Source organism: Phyllobates terribilis, unplaced genomic scaffold, assembly GCF_046119375.1.
Source record: "Phyllobates terribilis strain yellow unplaced genomic scaffold, ASM4611937v1 Scaffold_12__6_contigs__length_324123572, whole genome shotgun sequence".
Classification (NCBI taxonomy): domain Eukaryota; kingdom Metazoa; phylum Chordata; class Amphibia; order Anura; family Dendrobatidae; genus Phyllobates; species Phyllobates terribilis.
In genome coordinates, this window is record NW_027362772.1 from 28,130,601 (window position 1) to 28,149,919 (window position 19,319).

A 19,319-nucleotide genomic window follows, 5' to 3' on the forward strand; every position below is an offset into this window, starting at 1 on the left:
GCTTCACTGACACATTGAAACAAATGTTCTATGGATGCCAGAAATGGCAGTATTTTCAGCGCAATTATATGTGATCCGTGTGACGGAGAAAACAGCATTTTAAATAGCTGGATTTTTAGTGCTATAATATGGAAAGGACCTGGCTGTATTCTGCAGTGCCAACAAGCAAATGGCGCATAAAAACGATGTTCTCTGGATTGCTTTTTAAGCAAATAATGAGGATTAAGATTAAAAAAAAAATTATTCCTGGCCCCTGAGACCTGGGCCTATTTCTAGAAATATCTAACAGCAGCAGCAGCAGCAGACAAAACTGGAATGGAGCCTCTTGTGCTATATGCACTGCAGTCTGCCACATACACTGCCTGCCTGATATCTCTGCAGATGGATTAGTCCTCAGTAGGACTGTTTGTTGAGATGGATATGTGTCTCTTATATAGTTTGGTATGCCTACACTAACTAGAAACAAGAAAATCTTTCCCTAGCTCAGCAGCACCTCTCCCTACACTGTCTGATCCGGAGTGACTGTGACGAGCATGGCGGCGCAAGGTCTGATATAGACCTGATGACGCTGTGCGGCCAGCCAATCTCTGTAATCCCACAACTAACATGGCTACCGCATTACAGTGCATGGCAGACAATCCCTGCATGTTCATTGGCTCTGTAAAGAGCGCCAAACATGCAGGGAGGGGACCCGAGCTCCCGCCGAGCAACCCTGGAAATATTCACCAAGCACCGAGCAGTAGCGAGCATCACTAATTATTATCTATTATCTCTCTATTATCTATCTATTATATATGTATTATCTATCTATCATCTATCTATTATCTATATATTATCTATCTAGTATCTATTATTTATTATCTATTATCTATCTATTAACTATCATCTATCTATTATCTATCTAATATCTATTATCTATCTATTATTTATCTATCTAGTATCTATTATCTATCTATTATCTATCATCTATCTATTATCTCTATTATATATTTATTATCTATCTATTTATCAATCTACTATCGAACTATTATCTATCAAATATCTATTATCTATTATTTATTTATTAACTATTTATCCTCATATCTATTATCTATCTATCTTTCTTACTTTCTTTCTTACTTTCTTTCTTTCCTCTTACACCACATCCTTTCTGTGGGATAATTAACAGGGAATCAGAAGGTTGATACTTATTTTATATACATTTATTAATATCCCAGTGTATTCTCCACTGCTTTGCACACCGTATATACAGCCAGCGAGGTTCCTGTGTTGAGATGTTGACCTGCTTTTTTTTAGCCATGTCCTTGGTTCTATAAAGTTGACCCTAGATGGCCCACACTGGCTGTCCCATTCACATTTGGTTGCTATTCTTCTTACGCCTGTAGACATTTATTCCTTGTAAATGGTTTCAACCCTTTTTCCAACAATCAGTGTCTTCGTTTCTCCAATGGAAAAGTCTTTTGAGAATCTTCTGTATGTGAAGAAGTTCTTGTACGTAGACAGTTCTTAAGTTATTCTGTAATAGATTATGTCAAATACCAACCATTGTTTTTCTTTAGCCGCTATTTTAATGTGCACCTGACATTTCAGGTGACTGTTCAAAATAAGCTGCCATCTATGTGTCCATGAGGAATAACATTATTTCTGGCCATCGTATGACTTTTATCCTCGATTTGGAAGAAGTGGCTCTTACGTGTGGAAGGAGTGTCTCTTAAGTGTGGAAGAAGTGTCTCTTAAGTGTAGAAGAAGTGGTTCTTAAGTGTGGAAGAAGTGATTCTTAAGTGTTTAAGAAGTGTCTCTTAAGTGTGGAAGAAGTGTCTAAAGTGTAGAAGAAGTGTCTCTTAAGTGTGGAAGAAGTGTCTCTTAAGTGTAGAACAAGTGGTTCTTAAGTATGGAAGAAGTGTCTGTTAAGTGGGAAGAAGTGTCTCTTAAGTGGGAAGAAGTGTCTCAAGTATGGAAAAAGTGTCTCTTAAATGTGGAAGAAGTGTCTCTTAAGTGTGGAAGAAGTGTCTCCTAAGTATGGAAGAAGTGTCTCTTAAGTGTGGAAGAAGTGTCTCCTAAGTATGGAACAAGTGTCTCTTAAGTGTGGAAGAAGTGTCTCCTAAGTATGGAAGAAGTGTCTCTTAAGTGTGGAAGAAGTGTCTCGAGTGTGGAAGAAGTGTCTCGAGTGTGGAAGAAGTGTCTCAAGTGTGGAAGAAGTATCTAAAGTGTGGAAGAAGTATCTCAAGTGTGGAAGAAGTATCTTAAGTGTGGAAGAAGTGTCTGAAGTATGGAAGAAGAGTCTCTTAAGTGTGGAAGAACTGTCTCTAGAATGTGGAAGAAGTGCCTCTTAAGTGTGGAAGAAGTGGCTCTTAAGAGGAGAAAGAAGCAGATTAGGCTTATCAATCCAAATGGAATGAAATCAACACACATTCTCAGCTTTGTATGTATGTGGAGTAAAAAGCATTATATTTTCTGAATACTAGTAATATGTAAATTTGCAATAATACTAATTTAATACTTTTAGGCATCAGTAGTTTTGCACCATTATTCTTCATACACTGATGGACATCACGTGGCTGTCGTAAACTTGGAGATTAGGGCGGCAGTAAAGACAAGCAATAATAATCTCCTGTGAACGCTGTGACTTTCATTCGAGCATGAAAAGTTGGATTTTATTCGGGTGGTATTTAGTTTCATGCTTATTTCTGTAGCCTTTATGACTTCACACATCTCTGTTGTGGTGCAACCTCGCATGGTAGCAACATGGTTGTGCCCCCCTGTGGAGAAAGAATAGAAAGAGCTACAATGTGTGTCCATTTATTTCCCAGGATCTAAGAATAAGGTTTCTCCTTGTGGAGAGTGACAAACCAGGCCTGGCATGTCAGAGTGAGAAAATTTATATGCCGTGCATGCTCGTCTGGGAAATTAAATATGCAAATTGCTTTTTCAAAGATGCTGATGACTTGAACTCTAGTGCCACCTGTTGGAAGTAATAATCCTAAAAGTCAATATCGACCCTTTAACGAGCCTTGCAATATGACTTAGGATAAAAACCAAACCAGAATCTCAGTCTGCAGACATGGTGTTTCGAGGTGTTGCCCCACATCAGTGCAAAGTATGAGATCTGATTTGACTGGGTGAAAATGAGTATTCAGCAGGAGAAAATATTGTATATATTAATAAAATATAACTTTTAATGATATATATTAAAAGACGATACCTAGGAATCAATGACACAAATGAACCTTAAAGTGCAAGTGCTTCCAATATCAAACAATGCTAATTAGAAAATGGTGTGATCTCACCACTTAGATGATATTTCTCAGGTTGCAGGAGACTTGTAAATCAGGAGCCAACAGTATCCACAATGGGCGCAGGAAAAATGGAAGTGTGCACAGCACATTAAACTCCCCTGACGTGCTCCTGCATTGCTCCTCCCTAACAAGGACAGATCCCAAGTATAAGACTAAACTAGTGTACCCCACTTCAGCAAGAAAGTGCATCTTGTATGCGGATATAATCCCTATGCGTTTCCTCCCCTGTCTGGAGGACTCATCAGTGGATACAGAAAATCATGTGTACTGGTTCCTGCAGTGGCAGGTAACCAGAAGTAAGGTCTGGCTAGCGTGGTCACTGCTAGCTAAAGTGGTTATACACACGTGATCAAAATTGTTGGTACCCCTCATTTAATGAAAGAAAAACCCACAATGGTCACAGAAACAACTTGAATCTTACAAAAGTAATAATAAATTAAAAATCTATGAAAATTAACAAAATGAAAGTCAGACATTGCTTTTCAACCATGCTTCCATAGAATTTAATAAAAATAAAAAAAATAAAAAACTCATAATTCAAATTAAACAGTAATTAAGTTGTTCATTGAGGCCGTTGGGTTGGTATGTATGTAGACGGAAGATCCAACGTAGCTCCTTTTGCAAGATGATTTTATCAATGTTACTCCCCCATATGGATGGTTTTACCTTGTCAATACCCATAAATTCAATGGCTTTTAGGTTCCCGCTATGGGATTTGTTGACGTGCTTCGCCAATGGGGTATCCCTTTTGTTACAAATGTCTCCAATATGTTCTCCCACTCTCATCCTAAACTCCCTGTTGGTCTTGCCAACATAACTTTTTCCGCAGTAGCAGGTGACCTTATAAATAACTCCTTGAGTTTTGCAATTGCTGAAAGCTTTCACCACAAACATTTCACCAGTGACATCATTTCAGAACTGTTCACCCACCAGGACATGTTCACATGATACACAATTACCGCACCTAAAAGACCCCACCGGTTTTGTTGGTAGCCATTTCTTGCTAATCGATGGGGAGGAGAAGTGACTGTGTACCACTCTTTCCCCCATGATCTACTCTTGCGGTAGGTTATCTGGGGGAACATGCTAACGACATCCTTAATGTCCTCATCCATTCTTAATACACTCCAATGTTTCATTATTATCTCTTTCAGAGCTGGTGCCCCATTGTCAAAGGTAGAAATGAGACGAATGGGATTGTTCCTCTCATTCTTTCTATTCTTTGGTACTAGCCCTCTCTGTCTTATCTTAAGGCATGATGGAAAGCCTCCCTCAACATCCGGTCAGGGTACCACCTGTCATGAAATCTGAGGGGCAAATCATCCGCCTAATTCTTGAAATCTTCCATCCTTGAGCAATTTCATCTTAGTCAAAGGTGCTGACTATCCCATCTCAATAACGAGTTCGTGGAAGTGAGTTTGCGATATACAGTAGAATGCAAAGAATCTCCTTTCGCAGATTTAGAAATAAAAATATCAAGGAAAGGTAATTGGATAGGGTTGATTTCAAAAGTGAACCGTAATCCAATAGTATTATGGGTCAAGCATTCAATGAAGGCCCGAAAGGAGTCCTCAGTGCCTCTCCAAAGAATAAAGGCATCATCTATAAATCTAACCGATAGATCAATAAATCCAGTGTAATCCTTGAGTTCTTCGGTGAAGACGACGGTATCCTCCCACCAGCCCAGGAACAAGTTGGCATAGCTTGGAGCACATGGATTGCCCATGGCCGTGCCCCTGAGCTGGTGGAAGATCTTACCGTCAAAAGTAAAAAAGTTATTATTTAAAACGAAGTTAAGGAGATTCAACATAAACTCATTATGAGATTTAGATTTTTGGCCTCTGGTATCAAGAAAATGTTTAACACCTTTGATTCCCTGATCGTGTGGTATAGAAGAGTTTAAAGCCTCGATTTTGATGCTGGTAAGCATCACTTGGGTATCAATTGGGATGCCATCCAATCTTCTGAGGAGGTCTATCATGTCCCTGATGTAAGAGGGAAGTGTGCTGATAAAGGGCCTCAGTATTTCATCTAAATATAAGCCTACATTATGACACACACTCCCAATCCCTGACATGATGGGCCTCCCCTTCAGAGGAACATGACCTTTTTGTATATTCAGCAACCCGTAAAAGGTGGCCATGACCGGATGTTGAGGGAGCAGAAAAGAGAATTCTTCCTGACTTATGATCTCATCAGTTTTAGCTAGGTGTAAAATGGTTTTGAGACGTTCCTTATATTTACCTATCAAGTTATGAGTCACTCGGACATACGTCAATTGATCATCAAGTAAAGAGAGACACATTTTTATATTTTTGCACATCCATCATCACAATGTTACCCCCTTTGTCGGAGGGCTTTATGACGGTGGATGTATCATTTTCCAGTATACAGAAAGCTGTCATTTGCTCTCTTGACAAATTGTGTCTTGTATGAGTCACTTTCAAGTTCTTAATATCCTCTGTCACTAAATTCAATAATACATCAATGGCTGAGAGGTCCCCCAACTGGAGGCACTTTGGAGCTGTTTTTTTTTAAGGTTATACAGTAAACGAACCCTTTCCCAGCATTGATGGTATCGGTTGTTCGAGTCCTGCTAACATTTGAATATCCGCCAAAAGTTCCTGAGGGATATTCAAATCCCCACAGGTCTTTCTTTCTTTGCACTTAAAATCTTATGGCATCTAAGTTTTTTAAGAAACAGATTAATGTCCTTAACATAGTCAAATGTAGAAAAATCAGTGGTGGGCCCAAATCAAAGTCTTTGACTAAGAACCGACATTTCTGTTGCCCCTCATCAGTGCAAAGTACAGGTGCATCTCACTAAATTAGAATATCATCAAAAAGTTAATTTATTTCAGTTCTTCAATGCAAAAAGTGAAACTCCTATATTATATAGAGTCATTACAGACAGAGTGATCTATTTCAAGTGTTTATTTCTGTTAATGTTGATGATTATGGCTTACAGCCAATGAAAACACTAAAGTCATTATCTCAGTAAATTAAGATAATTAATAAAAACACCCGAAAAGGCTTCTTAAGCGTTTAAAAAGGTTCCCTTAGTCTGTTTCAGTAGGCTCCACAAACATGGGGAAGACTGCTGACTTGACAGATGTCCAGAAGGCAGTCATTGACACATTACACAAAGTCCCAGAGTTCCAATTTTCATTAGGAAATCAAGGTCCCAGAGTCTGGAGGAAGAGTGGAGAGGCCACAATCCAAGCTGCTTGAGGTCTAGTGTGAGGTTTCCACAATCAGTGATGATTTGGGGAGCCATGTCATCTGCTGGTGTAGGTTCACTGTGTTTTATCAAGACCAAAATCAGCGCAGCCGTCTACCAGGAAATTTTAGAGCTCTTCATGCTTCCCTCTGCCAACAAGCGTTTTGGAGATGGAAATGTCATTCTCCAGCAGGACTTGGCCCCTGTCCACACTGACAAAAGTACCAATACCTGATTTACACAACAGTATCACTGTGCTTGATTGGAAGCAAACTCGCCTGACCTTAACCCCATAGAGAATCTATTATAGAGAATCTATGGGGTATTGTCAAGAGGAAGATGAGAGACACCAGACCCAACAATGCAGACGAGCTGAAGGCTGCTATCAAAGCCACCTGGGCTTCCATAACACCTCAGCAGTGCCACAGGCTGATCGCCTCTATGCCACATTGCCGCATTGATGCAAAAGGAGCCCCGACCAAGTATTGAGGGCATTTACTGAACATACATTTCAGTAGGGCAACATTTCGGATTTTAAAAACATTTTTCAAGCTGTTGTTATAAAGTATTCTAATTTACTGAGATAATGACTTTTGTGTTTTCATTGGCTGTAAGCCATAATCATCACCATTAACAGAAATAAACACTTGAAATAGATCACTCTGTGTGTAATGACTCTATATAATATAGGAGTTTCACTTTTTGTATTGAAGAACTGAAATAAATTAACTTTTTGATGATATTCTAATTTAGCAAGATGCACCTGTATGAGATCTGATTTGGCTAGGTGAGAGGCTTAAGACTGGGAACTAAGAGGTAAGGTTTCTCCTTGTGGAGAGTGACAAGCATATAAGTCTTCTCACACTGACATGCCAGGACTGGATTGTCAGGCCTCTACAAGGAGAAACGTTATCCCTTATATCTCAGTCTTAATCCTCTCACCCAGGTAAATCATATCTCATACTTTGCACTGACGAGAGACAACACCCCGAAACACAATGTCTGCAAATTGATCTTCTGGTTTGGCCTTTATCCTAAGTCATATGGCAAGACTCGTTATAGGGTCACTATTGACTTTTAGGATTGCTACTTCCAGTAGGTGGCGCTAGAGTTCTAGCTCTCTTCCTCTCTGAAGAGGTAATTTGCACTTTCATATGCCAAAATGTGCATCCTACAGCATTGCACAAAGCTAAACCTAATGATAATGATCTAAAAAAGCAAAGTATAAATGATTTTAGATATCACTGTAGAACTGACCTGTGGCAGACATATAGCGTGAAATGCATCTTGTCTCCCCTGCGGTACAATTCACATGCATGCTACAATCACAGTTTCTAGCGTTGGAAGCGTAGCACGATTTACACCTAATCCCATTGCCTTTAACTTCATCTTTAGAGAAAGCTTTACCCGGTGGAACTTGTAGTAAAAGAAAACAAAGCAATGAGTTAAATTTGATCATCAGTTTTTATATTAAAATAATAAAAAAAAAGTTGCAATTCATATGTTGACCACTAGATGTCAGTAAAGTTCTTACTCCAAAGTAGTTTTGCTTTACAGCCTACAGTAAAACCTACTGTTATTTTCTTCTTATCACTAATAAGACAGAATATTGATTCTATGCTATAACTAATCCTACTGTGGTTAGATAATAATAATACACAATTTTAGGGCTGTGAATCCTAACCTGAATGGTAATAATTCGATACCTTTTGTATTATATAAATCAGGCAATTTGCATAATGATATCGCATCTATTACTTACTGATGGGGACTGGAGGAGTGCACTTGCTAGTATTGCAGCAGGTTGCATTAATCTTCAGGATGCCTTTGTCAAACCGAACAAATCCCGTCTTTTGTAGCGAGCAGTTACCGCAGAATCTCATAAAGAAAGAAGTTTCCCTTACACCTTGGAGGACATTAAAAGTAAAAATTAATTTAAAGAAAGGAATCTTATATATGTACAGTAGTGTGAAAAAGTATTTGCCACTTTCCAGATTTCTTATTCTTTTGCATGTTTCTCACACTTAAATGTTTCAGATCACAAAACAAATGTAAATATTAGACAGAGATAACACAAGTAATCACAAAACACAATTTTTAAATGAAGGTCTTTATTATTAAGGGAAAAAGAAATCCAAACCTACAGGGCGCTGTGTGAAAGTGATAGAGCAGTTAATGTGTGTATATACAGTACAGACCAAAAGTTTGGACACACCTTCTCATTTAAAGATTTTTCTGTATTTTCATGACTATGAAAATTCTACATTCACACTGAAGGCATCAAAACTATGAATTAACACATGTGGAATTATATAGTTAACAAAAAAGTGTGAAACAACTGAAAATATGCTTTATATTCTAGGTTCTTCAAAGTAGCCACCTTTTGCTTTGATGACTGCTTTGCACACTCTTGGCATTCTCTTGATGAGCATCAAGAGGTAGTCACCGGAAATGGTTTTCACTTCACAGGTGTGTCCTGTCAGGTTTAATAAGTGGGATTTCTTGCCTTATAAATGGGGTTGGGACCATCAGTTATGTGTGCAGAAGTCTGGTGGATACACAGCTGATAGTCCTACTGAATAGACTGTTAGAATTTGTATTATGACAAGAAAAAAGCAGCTAAGTAAAGAAAAACGAGTGGCCATCATTACTTTAAGAAATGAAGGTCAGTCAGTCCGAAAAATTGGGAAAACTTTGAAAGTGTCCCCAAGTGCAGTTGCAAAAACCATCAAGCGTTACAAAAAAACTGGCTCACATGAGGACCGCCCCAGGAAAGGAAGACCAAGAGTCACCTCTGCTTCTGAGGATAAGTTTATCCGAGTCACCAGCCTCAGAAATCGCAGGTTAACAGCAGCTCAGATTAGAGACCAGGTCAATGCCACACAGAGTTCTAGCAGCAGACACATCTCTTCAACAACTGTTAAGAGGAGACTTTGTGCAGCAAGCCTTCATGGTAAAATAGATGCTAGGAAACCACTGCTTAGGACAGGCAACAAGCAGAAGAGACTTGTTTGGGCTAAAGAACACAAGGAATGGACATTAGACCAGTGGAAATCTGTGCTTTGGTCTGATGAGTCCAAATTTGAGATTTTTGGTTCCAACCACCGTGTCTTTGTGCGACGCAGAAAAGGTGAACGGATGGACTCTACATGCTTGCTTCCCACCGTGAATCATGGAGGAGGAGGTGTGATGGTGTGGGGGTGCTTTGCTGGTGACACTGTTGGGGATTTATTCAAAATTGAAGGCATACTGAACCAGCATGGCTACCACGGCATCTTGCAGCGGCATGCTATTCCATCCGGTTTGCGTTTAGTTGGACCATCATTTATTTTTCAACAGGACAATGACCCCAAACACACCTCCAGGCTGTGTAAGGACTATTTGACCAAAAATGAGAGTGATGGGGTGCTACGCCAGATGACCTGGCCTACACAGTCACCAGACCTGAACCCAATCGAGATGGTTTGGGGTGAGCTGGACCGCAGAGTGAAGGCAAAAGGGCCAACAAATGCTAAACATCTCTGGGAACTCCTTCAAGATTGTTGGAAGACCATTTCTGGTGACTACCTCTTGAAGCTCATCAAGACAATGCCAAGAGTGTGAAAAGTAGTCATCAAAGCAAAAGGTGGCTACTTTGAAGAACCTAGAATATAAGACATATTTTCAGTTGTTTCACACTTTTTTGCTAAGTATATAATTCCACATGTGCTAATTCATAGTTTTGATGCCTTCAGTGTGAATGTACAATTCTCATGGTCATGAAAATACAGAAAAATCTTTAAATGAGAAGGTGTGTCCAAACTTTGCAGCAATCATGGAACCTTTAAACATTTTTTTATTAATTCATAGATAGATGCACTATAAGGAAGAATGTATTGAATCAAAAGACTTAATTATTGAAATAATGTATTTCATTCAGTTCCTTTGGCATCACCCTCCCCACTCAGGTCTATAAGATCCACCTTTACTCTGGTCCTATAATAGGAGCCACCGGGGAAACAAGTCCTTCAATGACATTTCTTCCTCCTGAATCTTCCCCCGTGAGTGATGTTATTGAGAAGTGGAAGGAACAGCAGCAACTCAGCCATGAAGTGCCGACCAGGTACTGTTACACAGTGGGGGCCAAGTGAAGAGAAACAGAGGGCGGAAAAGTCCACTCTGCTCTGCTGACCCCATAACTGCAGAGTCCTGACCTCCTCTGGTATCAGCACAAACACTGCTCCCCGACTGGGATCTTCATGGTTGAGCAGCTGCATGCAGCTGTACATCACAAAGCACAAGGTTGAACGTCGGATGGAGTGGTGTAAAGCCACCACAACTGAACTCTGGAGGAGACGTGTTCTGTGCAGTGACAGGTCACACTTCTGTATCTGCGGCTGATTGAGGAGTCTGGGTTTGTTGATTCCAGGAGGATGTTACCTCCCGACTGCATTATGCAGATGGTGGAGGAGGATAATGCTATGAGCTATTATTAGGGGGCGGGCTCGGATCTTCAGCTCCAGTGAGGGGAAACCGTAATCTTCAGCACAAGACAGTGTGGACAATTGTAGCTTCAGCTTTGTAGGAACAGTTTCAGGAAGACCCTTATCTGTCCCCCATTACTGTGCCCAGTGCACAAGCTCCATACAGACATGGAAGAGAACATGAGTGGCCGCACAAAGCCTGGACCTCAGCCACATCCAACACTGGAGATTGTGAGCCGGGCCTCCTCCAAACATCAAGGTCTATCCTCACAAGTGATTATCTGGATAAAGGTGGAAGAACAGTCACCTACAAAATTCCTCTTCCCCGATGAATTAGATCAGTTATTGATTATGCTTTCTGACATAGCACCAACATAATCTACTCACTCATTGAGACTCACAATTTACTTTCCCTATCAGTATAACGTACATCTACGTGTGTGTGGAAGGAAACCCAAAGAAACAGTGGGAGAACATATAATTTCCTTTCAGATGTTGTCCTTGGTGGGATTGGAATTCAGGACCCCAGCACTGTAAGCCATGACGGCAAAGTGTATTACTAATTGTAATGTTTGAGACTGTGGTCTTCAGGTCACTAGAGTCTGATGGGCCTGGAGCAAGATTTGGACCAGGGCCCCACCAAATATATATAATTAGTTGTGGGCTCATCACCGGAGCCCACGCCAAAGCGGGAGACACTCTATGCGCCGTACATCTCCGGCGCATGTTGTGAAAGGGTTATTACTTGGTACAGAAATCTTTGTTTGCAATTACAGAGGTCAGACATTTCCTGTAGTTCTTGACCAAGTTTGCACACACTGCAGCAGATATTTGGACCACTCCTCCATACAAACCTTCTCCAGATCTTTCAGGCTTTGAGGTTGTCGATGGGCAACATTGAGTTTCAGTCCCTCCAAAGATTTTCTATTGGGTTCAGGTCTGGAGACTGACTAGGCCACTCCAGGACCTTTAAATGCTTCTTACAGAGCCATTCCTTAGTTGCCCTGGCTGTGTGTGTTTCAGGTCATTGTCATACTAGAAGACCCAGCTACGACCCATCTTCAATGCTCTTACTGAGGGAAGGAGGTTGTTGGCTAAAATCTTGCAATACATGAGCACCCTCTTCAATACGGTGCATTTGTCCTGTCCCCCTTGCAAAAAAGCACCTCCAAAATATGATGTTTCCCCCACCATGCTTCATGGTTTGGAAGGGTGTCCTTGGGGTTGTACTCATCCTGCATCTTTCTCCAAACACTGCAAAGTGGAGCTGACACCAAAAGTTCTAATTTGATCTCATCTCACCACATGACCTTTTCCCATGCCTCTTTCCCATGCCCCCTCTGGATCATCCAGATGGTTATTGGTGAACTTCAAACGGGCCTGGACATGTGCTGGCGTTAGCAGGGAGACCTTGCATGCCCTACAGGATTTTAATCCATGACGGCAAAGTGTATTACTAATTGAAATGTTTGAGACTGTGGTCTTCAGGTCATTGACCAGGTCCTCCCATGTAGTTATGGGCTGATTCCTGACCTTTCTAAGAATCATCCTTACCCCACAAGGCAAGATCTAGCATGGAGCCCCAGACGAGGAAGATTGACAGTCATCTTGTGTTTTGTCCATTTTATAATAATTGTACCGACAGTTGTTGCCTTCTCACCAAGCTGCTTGCCTATTGTCCTGTAGCCCATCCCAGCTAAGTCCCTGGTGTGCTTAGACAGCTCTTTGGTCTTGGACATGGTGGAGAGATTGGAGTGTGATTGATTGAGGGTGTGCACAGGTGTCTTATATACAGGTAACGAGTTCAAGCAGGTGAAATTAATATAAATCAGAATTCTTGCTGTTGGTAGGTGATCAAATACTAATTTCATGCAATAAAATGCAATTTGATTATTTAAAAATCATACAATGTGATTTTCTGGATTTTATTTCTAGATTTTGTCTCTCACAGGTGTAGTGTACATACGATAACAATTACAGACTTCTCCAATCTTTGTTGGTGGGAAAACTATACCATCCTGGTATATGTCACTTATCCTGGGCCCCTTCCTTGTATATACTATATATCCCAATCCTAGTATGTGTCCCTTTTCCTAGGCCCCATCCTGGTAAATGTCCCTTTTCCTGGAACCATCCTGGTATATGTCCCTTTTCCTGATCCCCATCCTGGTATATGTCCCTTTTCCTGTTCCCCATCCTGGTATGTATGTCCCTTATCCTGGGACCCATACTGTTATATGTCCCTCTTCCTGGGCCCCATCCTGGGATGTATGTCTCTTTTACTGGGCCCCATCCTGTTATATGTCCCTTTTCCTGTGCCCTATCCTGGTATGTAAATCTCTTTTCCTGGGCCCCATCCTGGTATGTATGTCCCTTATCCTGCGACCTATCCTGGTATGTATGTCCCTTATTCGGGGCGCTATCCTGGTATATGTCCTTTTTCCTGGGCCCCATCCTCGTATATGTCCCTTTTCCTGGGCCCCATCCTGGTATGCATGTCCCTTATCCTGGGCCCCATCCTGGTATATGTCCCTTTTCCTGGGCCCCATCCTGGTATATATGTCCCTTTACCTGGGCCCAATCCTGGTATGTATGTCCCTATTCCTGGGCCCCATCCTAGTGTATATGTCCCATATCCTGGGCCCCATCCTGGTATACATGTCCCTTTTCCTGGGCCCCATCCTGGTATGTCCCTTATCCTGGGCCCCATCATGTTATATGTACCTTTTCCGTGGCCCCATCCTGGTATGCATGTCCCTTTTCCTGGGCCCCATCCTGTTATATGTCCCTATTCCTGGGCCCCATCCGGGTATATGTCTCTTTTCCTGGGCCCCATCCTGGTATATGTCCCTTATCCTGGGCCCCTTCCTGGTATGCATGTCCATTAACCTGGGCCCCATCCTGGAATGTATGTCCCTTATCCTGCGACACATTCTGGTATGTATGTTCCTTTTACTGGGCCCCATCCTGGTATGTATGTCCCTTACTCGGGGCCCTATACTGGTATATGTCCTGTTTCCTGGGCCCCATCCTGGTATATGTCCCTTTTCATGGACCCCATCCTGGTATGCATGTCCCTTATCCTGGGCCCCATCCTGGTATATGTCTCTTTTCCTGGGCTCCATCCTTGTATACGTTCCTTTTCCTGGGCCCCATCGTGGTATATGTCCCATTTCCTTGGCCCCATCTGGTATATATGTCCCTTTTCCTGGGTCCTATCCTAGTTTGTATGTCCCTTTTCCTGGGCCCCATCCTAGTAAATATGTCCCTTATCCTGGGCCCCATCCTGGTGTATATGTCCCTTTTCCTGGGCCCCATCCTGGTATATATGTTGATTTTCCTGGGCCCCATCCTGGTATATATGTCCCTTTTTCTGGGCCCCATCCGGGTTTATATGTCCCTTTTCCTGGGCACCATCCTGGTATGTATGTTCCTTATTCGGGGCGCAATCCTGGTATATGTCCATTTTCCGGGGCCCCATCCTGGTATATGTCCCTTTTCCTGGGCCCCATCCTGGTATGCATGTCCCTTATCCTGGGCCCCATCATGGTATATGTCCCTTTTCCTGGGCCCCATCCTGGTATATATGTCCCTTTACCTGGGCCCCATCCTGGTATGTATGTACCTATTCCTGGGCCCCATCCTAGTGTATATGTCCCTTATCCTGGGCCCCATCCTGATATATGTCCCTTTTCCTGGGCCCCATCCTGGTATGCATGTCCCATTTCCTGGGCCCCATCCTGTTATATATCCCTATTCCTGGGCCCCATCCGGGTATATGTCTCTTTTCCTGGGCCCCATCCTGGTATATCTCCCTTATCCTGGGCCCCATCCTGGTATGTATGTCCATTAACCTGCGCCCCATTATGGTATGTATGTCCCTTATCCTGCGACCCATTCTCTTATGTATGTCCCTTTTCCTGGGCCCCATCCTGGTATGTATGTCCCTTACTCGGGGCCCTATACTGGTATATGTCCTTTTTCCTGGGCCCCATCCTGTTATATGTCCCTTTTCCTGGGCCCCATCCTGGTATGCATGTCCCTTATCCTGGGCCCCATCCTGGTATATGTCTCTTTAACTGGGCCCCATCCTTGTATATGTTCCTTTTCCTGGGCCCCATCCTGGTATATGTACCTTTTACTGGTTCCCATCGTGGTATATGTCCCATTTCCTTGGCCCCATCTGGTATATATGTCCCTTTTCCTCGGCCCCATCCTAGTTTGTATGTCCCTTTTCCTGGGCCCCATCCTGTTATATGTCCCTATTCCTGGGCCCTATCCGGGTATATGTCTCTTTTCCTGGGCCCCATCCTGGTATATGTCCCTTATCCTGGGCCCCTTCCTGGTATGTATGTCCATTAACCTGGGCCCCATCCTGGTATGTATGTCCCTTATCCTGCGACCCATTCTGGTATGTATGTCCCTTTTACTGGGCCCCATCCTGGTATGTATGTCCCTTACTCGGGGCCCTATACTGGTATATGTCCTGTTTCCTGGGCCCCATCCTGGTATATGTCCCTTTTCCTGGGCCCCATCCTGGTATGCATGTCCCTTATCCTGGGCCCCATCCTGGTATATGTCTCTTTTCCTGGGCTCCATCCTTGTATACGTTCCTTTTCCTGGGCCCATCATGGTATATGTCCCATTTCCTTGGTCCCATCTGGTATATATGTCCCTTTTCCTGGGTCCTATCCTAGTTTGTATGTCCCTTTTCCTGGGCCCCATCCTAGTAAATATGTCCCTTATCCTGGGCCCCATCCTGGTGTATATGTCCCTTTTCCTGGGCCCCATCCTGGTATATATGTTGATTTTCCTGGGCCCCATCCTGGTATATATGTCCCTTTTTCTGGGCCCCATCCGGGTTTATATGTCCCTTTTCCTGGGCACCATCCTGGTATGTATGTTCCTTATTCGGGGCGCAATCCTGGTATATGTCCTTTTTCCTGGGCCCCATCCTGGTATATGTCCCTTTTCCTGGGCCCCATCCTGGTATGCATGTCCCTTATCCTGGGCCCCATCATGGTATATGTCCCTTTTCCTGGGCCCCATCCTGGTATATATGTCCCTTTACCTGGGCCCCATCCTGGTATGTATGTACCTATTCCTGGGCCCCATCCTAGTGTATATGTCCCTTATCCTGGGCCCCATCCTGATATATGTCCCTTTTCCTGGGCCCCATCCTGGTATGCATGTCCCATTTCCTGGGCCCCATCCTGTTATATATCCCTATTCCTGGGCCCCATCCGGGTATATGTCTCTTTTCCTGGGCCCTATCCTGGTATATGTCCCTTATCCTGGGCCCCATCCTGGTATGTATGTCCATTAACCTGCGCCCCATTATGGTATGTATGTCCCTTATCCTGCGACCCATTCTCTTATGTATGTCCCTTTTCCTGGGCCCCATCCTGGTATGTATGTCCCTTACTCGGGGCCCTATACTGGTATATGTCCTTTTTACTGGGCCCCATCCTGGTATGCATGTCCCTTATCCTGGGCCCCATCCTGATATATGTCTCTTTAACTGGGCCCCATCCTTGTATATGTTCCGTTTCCTGGGCCCCATCCTGGTATATGTACCTTTTACTGGTTCCCATCGTGGTATATGTCCCATTTCCTTGGCCCCATCTGGTATATATGTCCCTTTTCCTCGGCCCCATCCTAGTTTGTATGTCCCCTTTCCTGGGCCCCATCCTAGTATATATGTACCTTATCCTGGGCCCCATCCTTGTGTATATGTCCATTTTCCTGGGCCCCATCCTGGTATATATGTTGATTTTCCTGGGTCCCATCCTGGTATATATGTCCCTTCTTCTGGGTCCCATCCGGGTTTATGTGTCCCTTTTCCTGGGCCCCATCCTGGTATGTATGTCCCTTTTCCTGGGACCCATCCTGGTATATGTCCCTTTTCCTGGGCCCCATCCTGGTATATGTCTCTTTTCCTGTGCCCCATTCTGGTATGTATGTCCCTTTTCCTGGGCCTCATCTTGGTATATGTCTCTTTTCCTGGCCCCATCCTGATATGTATGTCCCTTTTCCTGGGCCTCATCCTGGTATGTATGTACCTTATCCTGGGCCCCCTCCTGGTATATTTCCCTGATCCTGGGCCTCATCCTGCTATGTATGTCCCTTATCCTGGGCCCCATCCTGGTATGTATGTCCCTTATCCTGCGACCCATCCTCGTATGTATGTTGCTTATCCTGGGCCCCATCCTGGTATGTATGTCCCTTATTCGGGGCCCTATCCTGGTATATGTCCTTTTTCCTGGGCCCCATTTTGGTATATGTCCCTTATCCTGGGCCCCATCCAGGTATATGTCTATTTTTCGGGGCCCCATCCTGGTATACGTTGCTTTTCCTTTGCCCCACCCTGGTATATGTACCTTTTACTGGGTCCCATCGTGGTATATGTCCCTTTTCCTGGCCCCTATCCTGGTATATATGTACCTTTTCCTGGGCCCTATCCTAGTATGTATGTACCTTTTCCTGGGACCCATCCTAGTATATATGTCCCTTATCCTGGGCCCCATCCTGGTATATATGTCCCTTTTCCTGGGCCCCATGCTGGTATATATGTCGATTTTCTTTGACCCCATCCTGGTATATATGTCCCTTCTTCTGGGCCCCATCCGTGTTTATATGTCCCTTTTCCTGGGCCCCATCCTGGTATATGTCCCTTATCCTGGGACCCATCCTGGTATAGGTCCCTTTTACTGGGCCCCATCCTGGTATATATCTCTTCCTGAGCCCCATCCTAGTATGTATGTCCCTTTTCCTGGGCCCCATCTTGGTATATGTCACTTATCATGGGCCCCATCCTGATATGTATGTCACTTATCCTGGTCTCCCTCCTGGGCCCTATCCTGGTATGTATGTCCCTTTTCCTGGGCCCCATCCTGGTATATGTCAATTTTCCTGGACCCCATCCTGGTATATGTCCCTTTTCCTGGGCCACATTCTTGTGTATGTGTCTTATCCTGCGCCCCATCCTGGTGTGTGTCCCTTTTCCTGGGCCCCGTCCTGTTATATGTCCCTTTTCCTGGGCCACATCCTGGTATATGTCCCTTTTACTGCGCCCCATCCTAGTATATGTCTATTTTCCTTGGCCCCATCCTGGTATATGTCCCTTATCCCGGGCCCCATCCAGGTATGTATGTCCCATATCCTTGGCCCCATCCTGGTATATGTCCTTTTTCCTGGGCCTCATTCTGGTATGCATGTCCCTTTTCCTGGGCCCCATCCTTGTATGTATGTCCCTTTTCCTGGGCCCAATCCTGGTATATGTCCCTTTTCCTGGGCCCCATCCTCGTATATATGTCTCTTTTTCTGGGCCCCATCCGGGTTTATATGTCCCTTTTCCTGGGCCACATCCTGGTATATGTCCCTTAGCCTGGGACCCATCCTGGTATATGTCCCTTTTCCTGGACCCCATCCTCGTATATGTCTCTTTTCCTGGGCCCCATCCTGGTATGTATGTCCCTGTTCCTGGGACTCATCTTGGTATGTATTTCCCTTACCCTGGGTTCCATCCTGGTATACGTCCCTTATCATGGGACCCATCCTGACATGTATGTCACTTATCCTGGTCCCCCTCCTGGGCCCCATCCTTCTATGTATGTCCCTTTTCCTGGTCCCCATCCTGGTATATGTCCCTTTTCCTGGGCCTCATCCTGGTATATGTCGCTTTTCCTGGTCGACATCCTTGTGCTTGTGTCTTCTCCTGTGCCCCATCCTGGTGTGTGTCTCTTTTCCTGGGCCCCATCCTGTTTTATGTCCCTTTTCCTGGGCCCCATCCTGGTATATGTCCCTTTTCCCTGGGCCCTATCCTGGTATATATGTCCCTTTTTCTGGGCCCCATCAGGGTTTATATGTCCCTTTTCCTGGGCCCCATCCTGGTATGTATGTCCCTTTTTCTGGGCCACAACCTGGTATATGTCCTTTATCCTGGGACCCATCCTGGTATATGTCCCTTTTCCTGGGCTCCATCCTGGTATATGTCTCTTTTCCTGGGCCCCATCCTGGTATGTATGTCCCTTTTCCTGGGCCTCATCCTGGTATGTATGTCCCTTATCCTGGGCCCCATCCTGGTATATGTCCCTTATCCTGGGCCCCATCCTAGTATGTATGTCCCTTTTCCTGGGCCCCATCCTATTATATAGGTCCCCTATCCTGGGCCCCATCCTGGTATATATATCCCCTTTCCTGGGCCCCATCCTGGTACGTATGTCCCTTTTCCTGGGCCCCATCCTGGTATATGTCCCTTTTCCTTGGCCCCATCCTGGTATATATGTCCCTTTTTCTGGGCCCCATCCGGGTTTATATGTCCCTTTTCCTGTACCCCAT

The 19,319-nt window shown here is 43.9% G+C and overlaps 1 protein-coding gene across 1 annotated transcript in view; it reads right to left on the reverse strand.

The window, feature by feature from the left end:
- Positions 1–1,186: 1,186 nt before the first annotated feature.
- Positions 1,187–19,319, reverse strand: part of LOC141172973 (phospholipase A2 inhibitor NAI-like) — a 47,104-nt gene continuing 28,971 nt past the window's right edge. The window contains exons 3-5 of the mRNA XM_073657584.1: positions 8,279–8,422; positions 7,774–7,932; positions 1,187–2,759 (exon numbers count right to left, since the gene is read on the reverse strand). Of these exons, the coding sequence (XP_073513685.1) occupies positions 2,551–2,759; positions 7,774–7,932; positions 8,279–8,422 (512 nt within the window). The 3' untranslated portion in view covers positions 1,187–2,550. The remainder of the gene's footprint in view (positions 2,760–7,773; positions 7,933–8,278; positions 8,423–19,319) is intronic.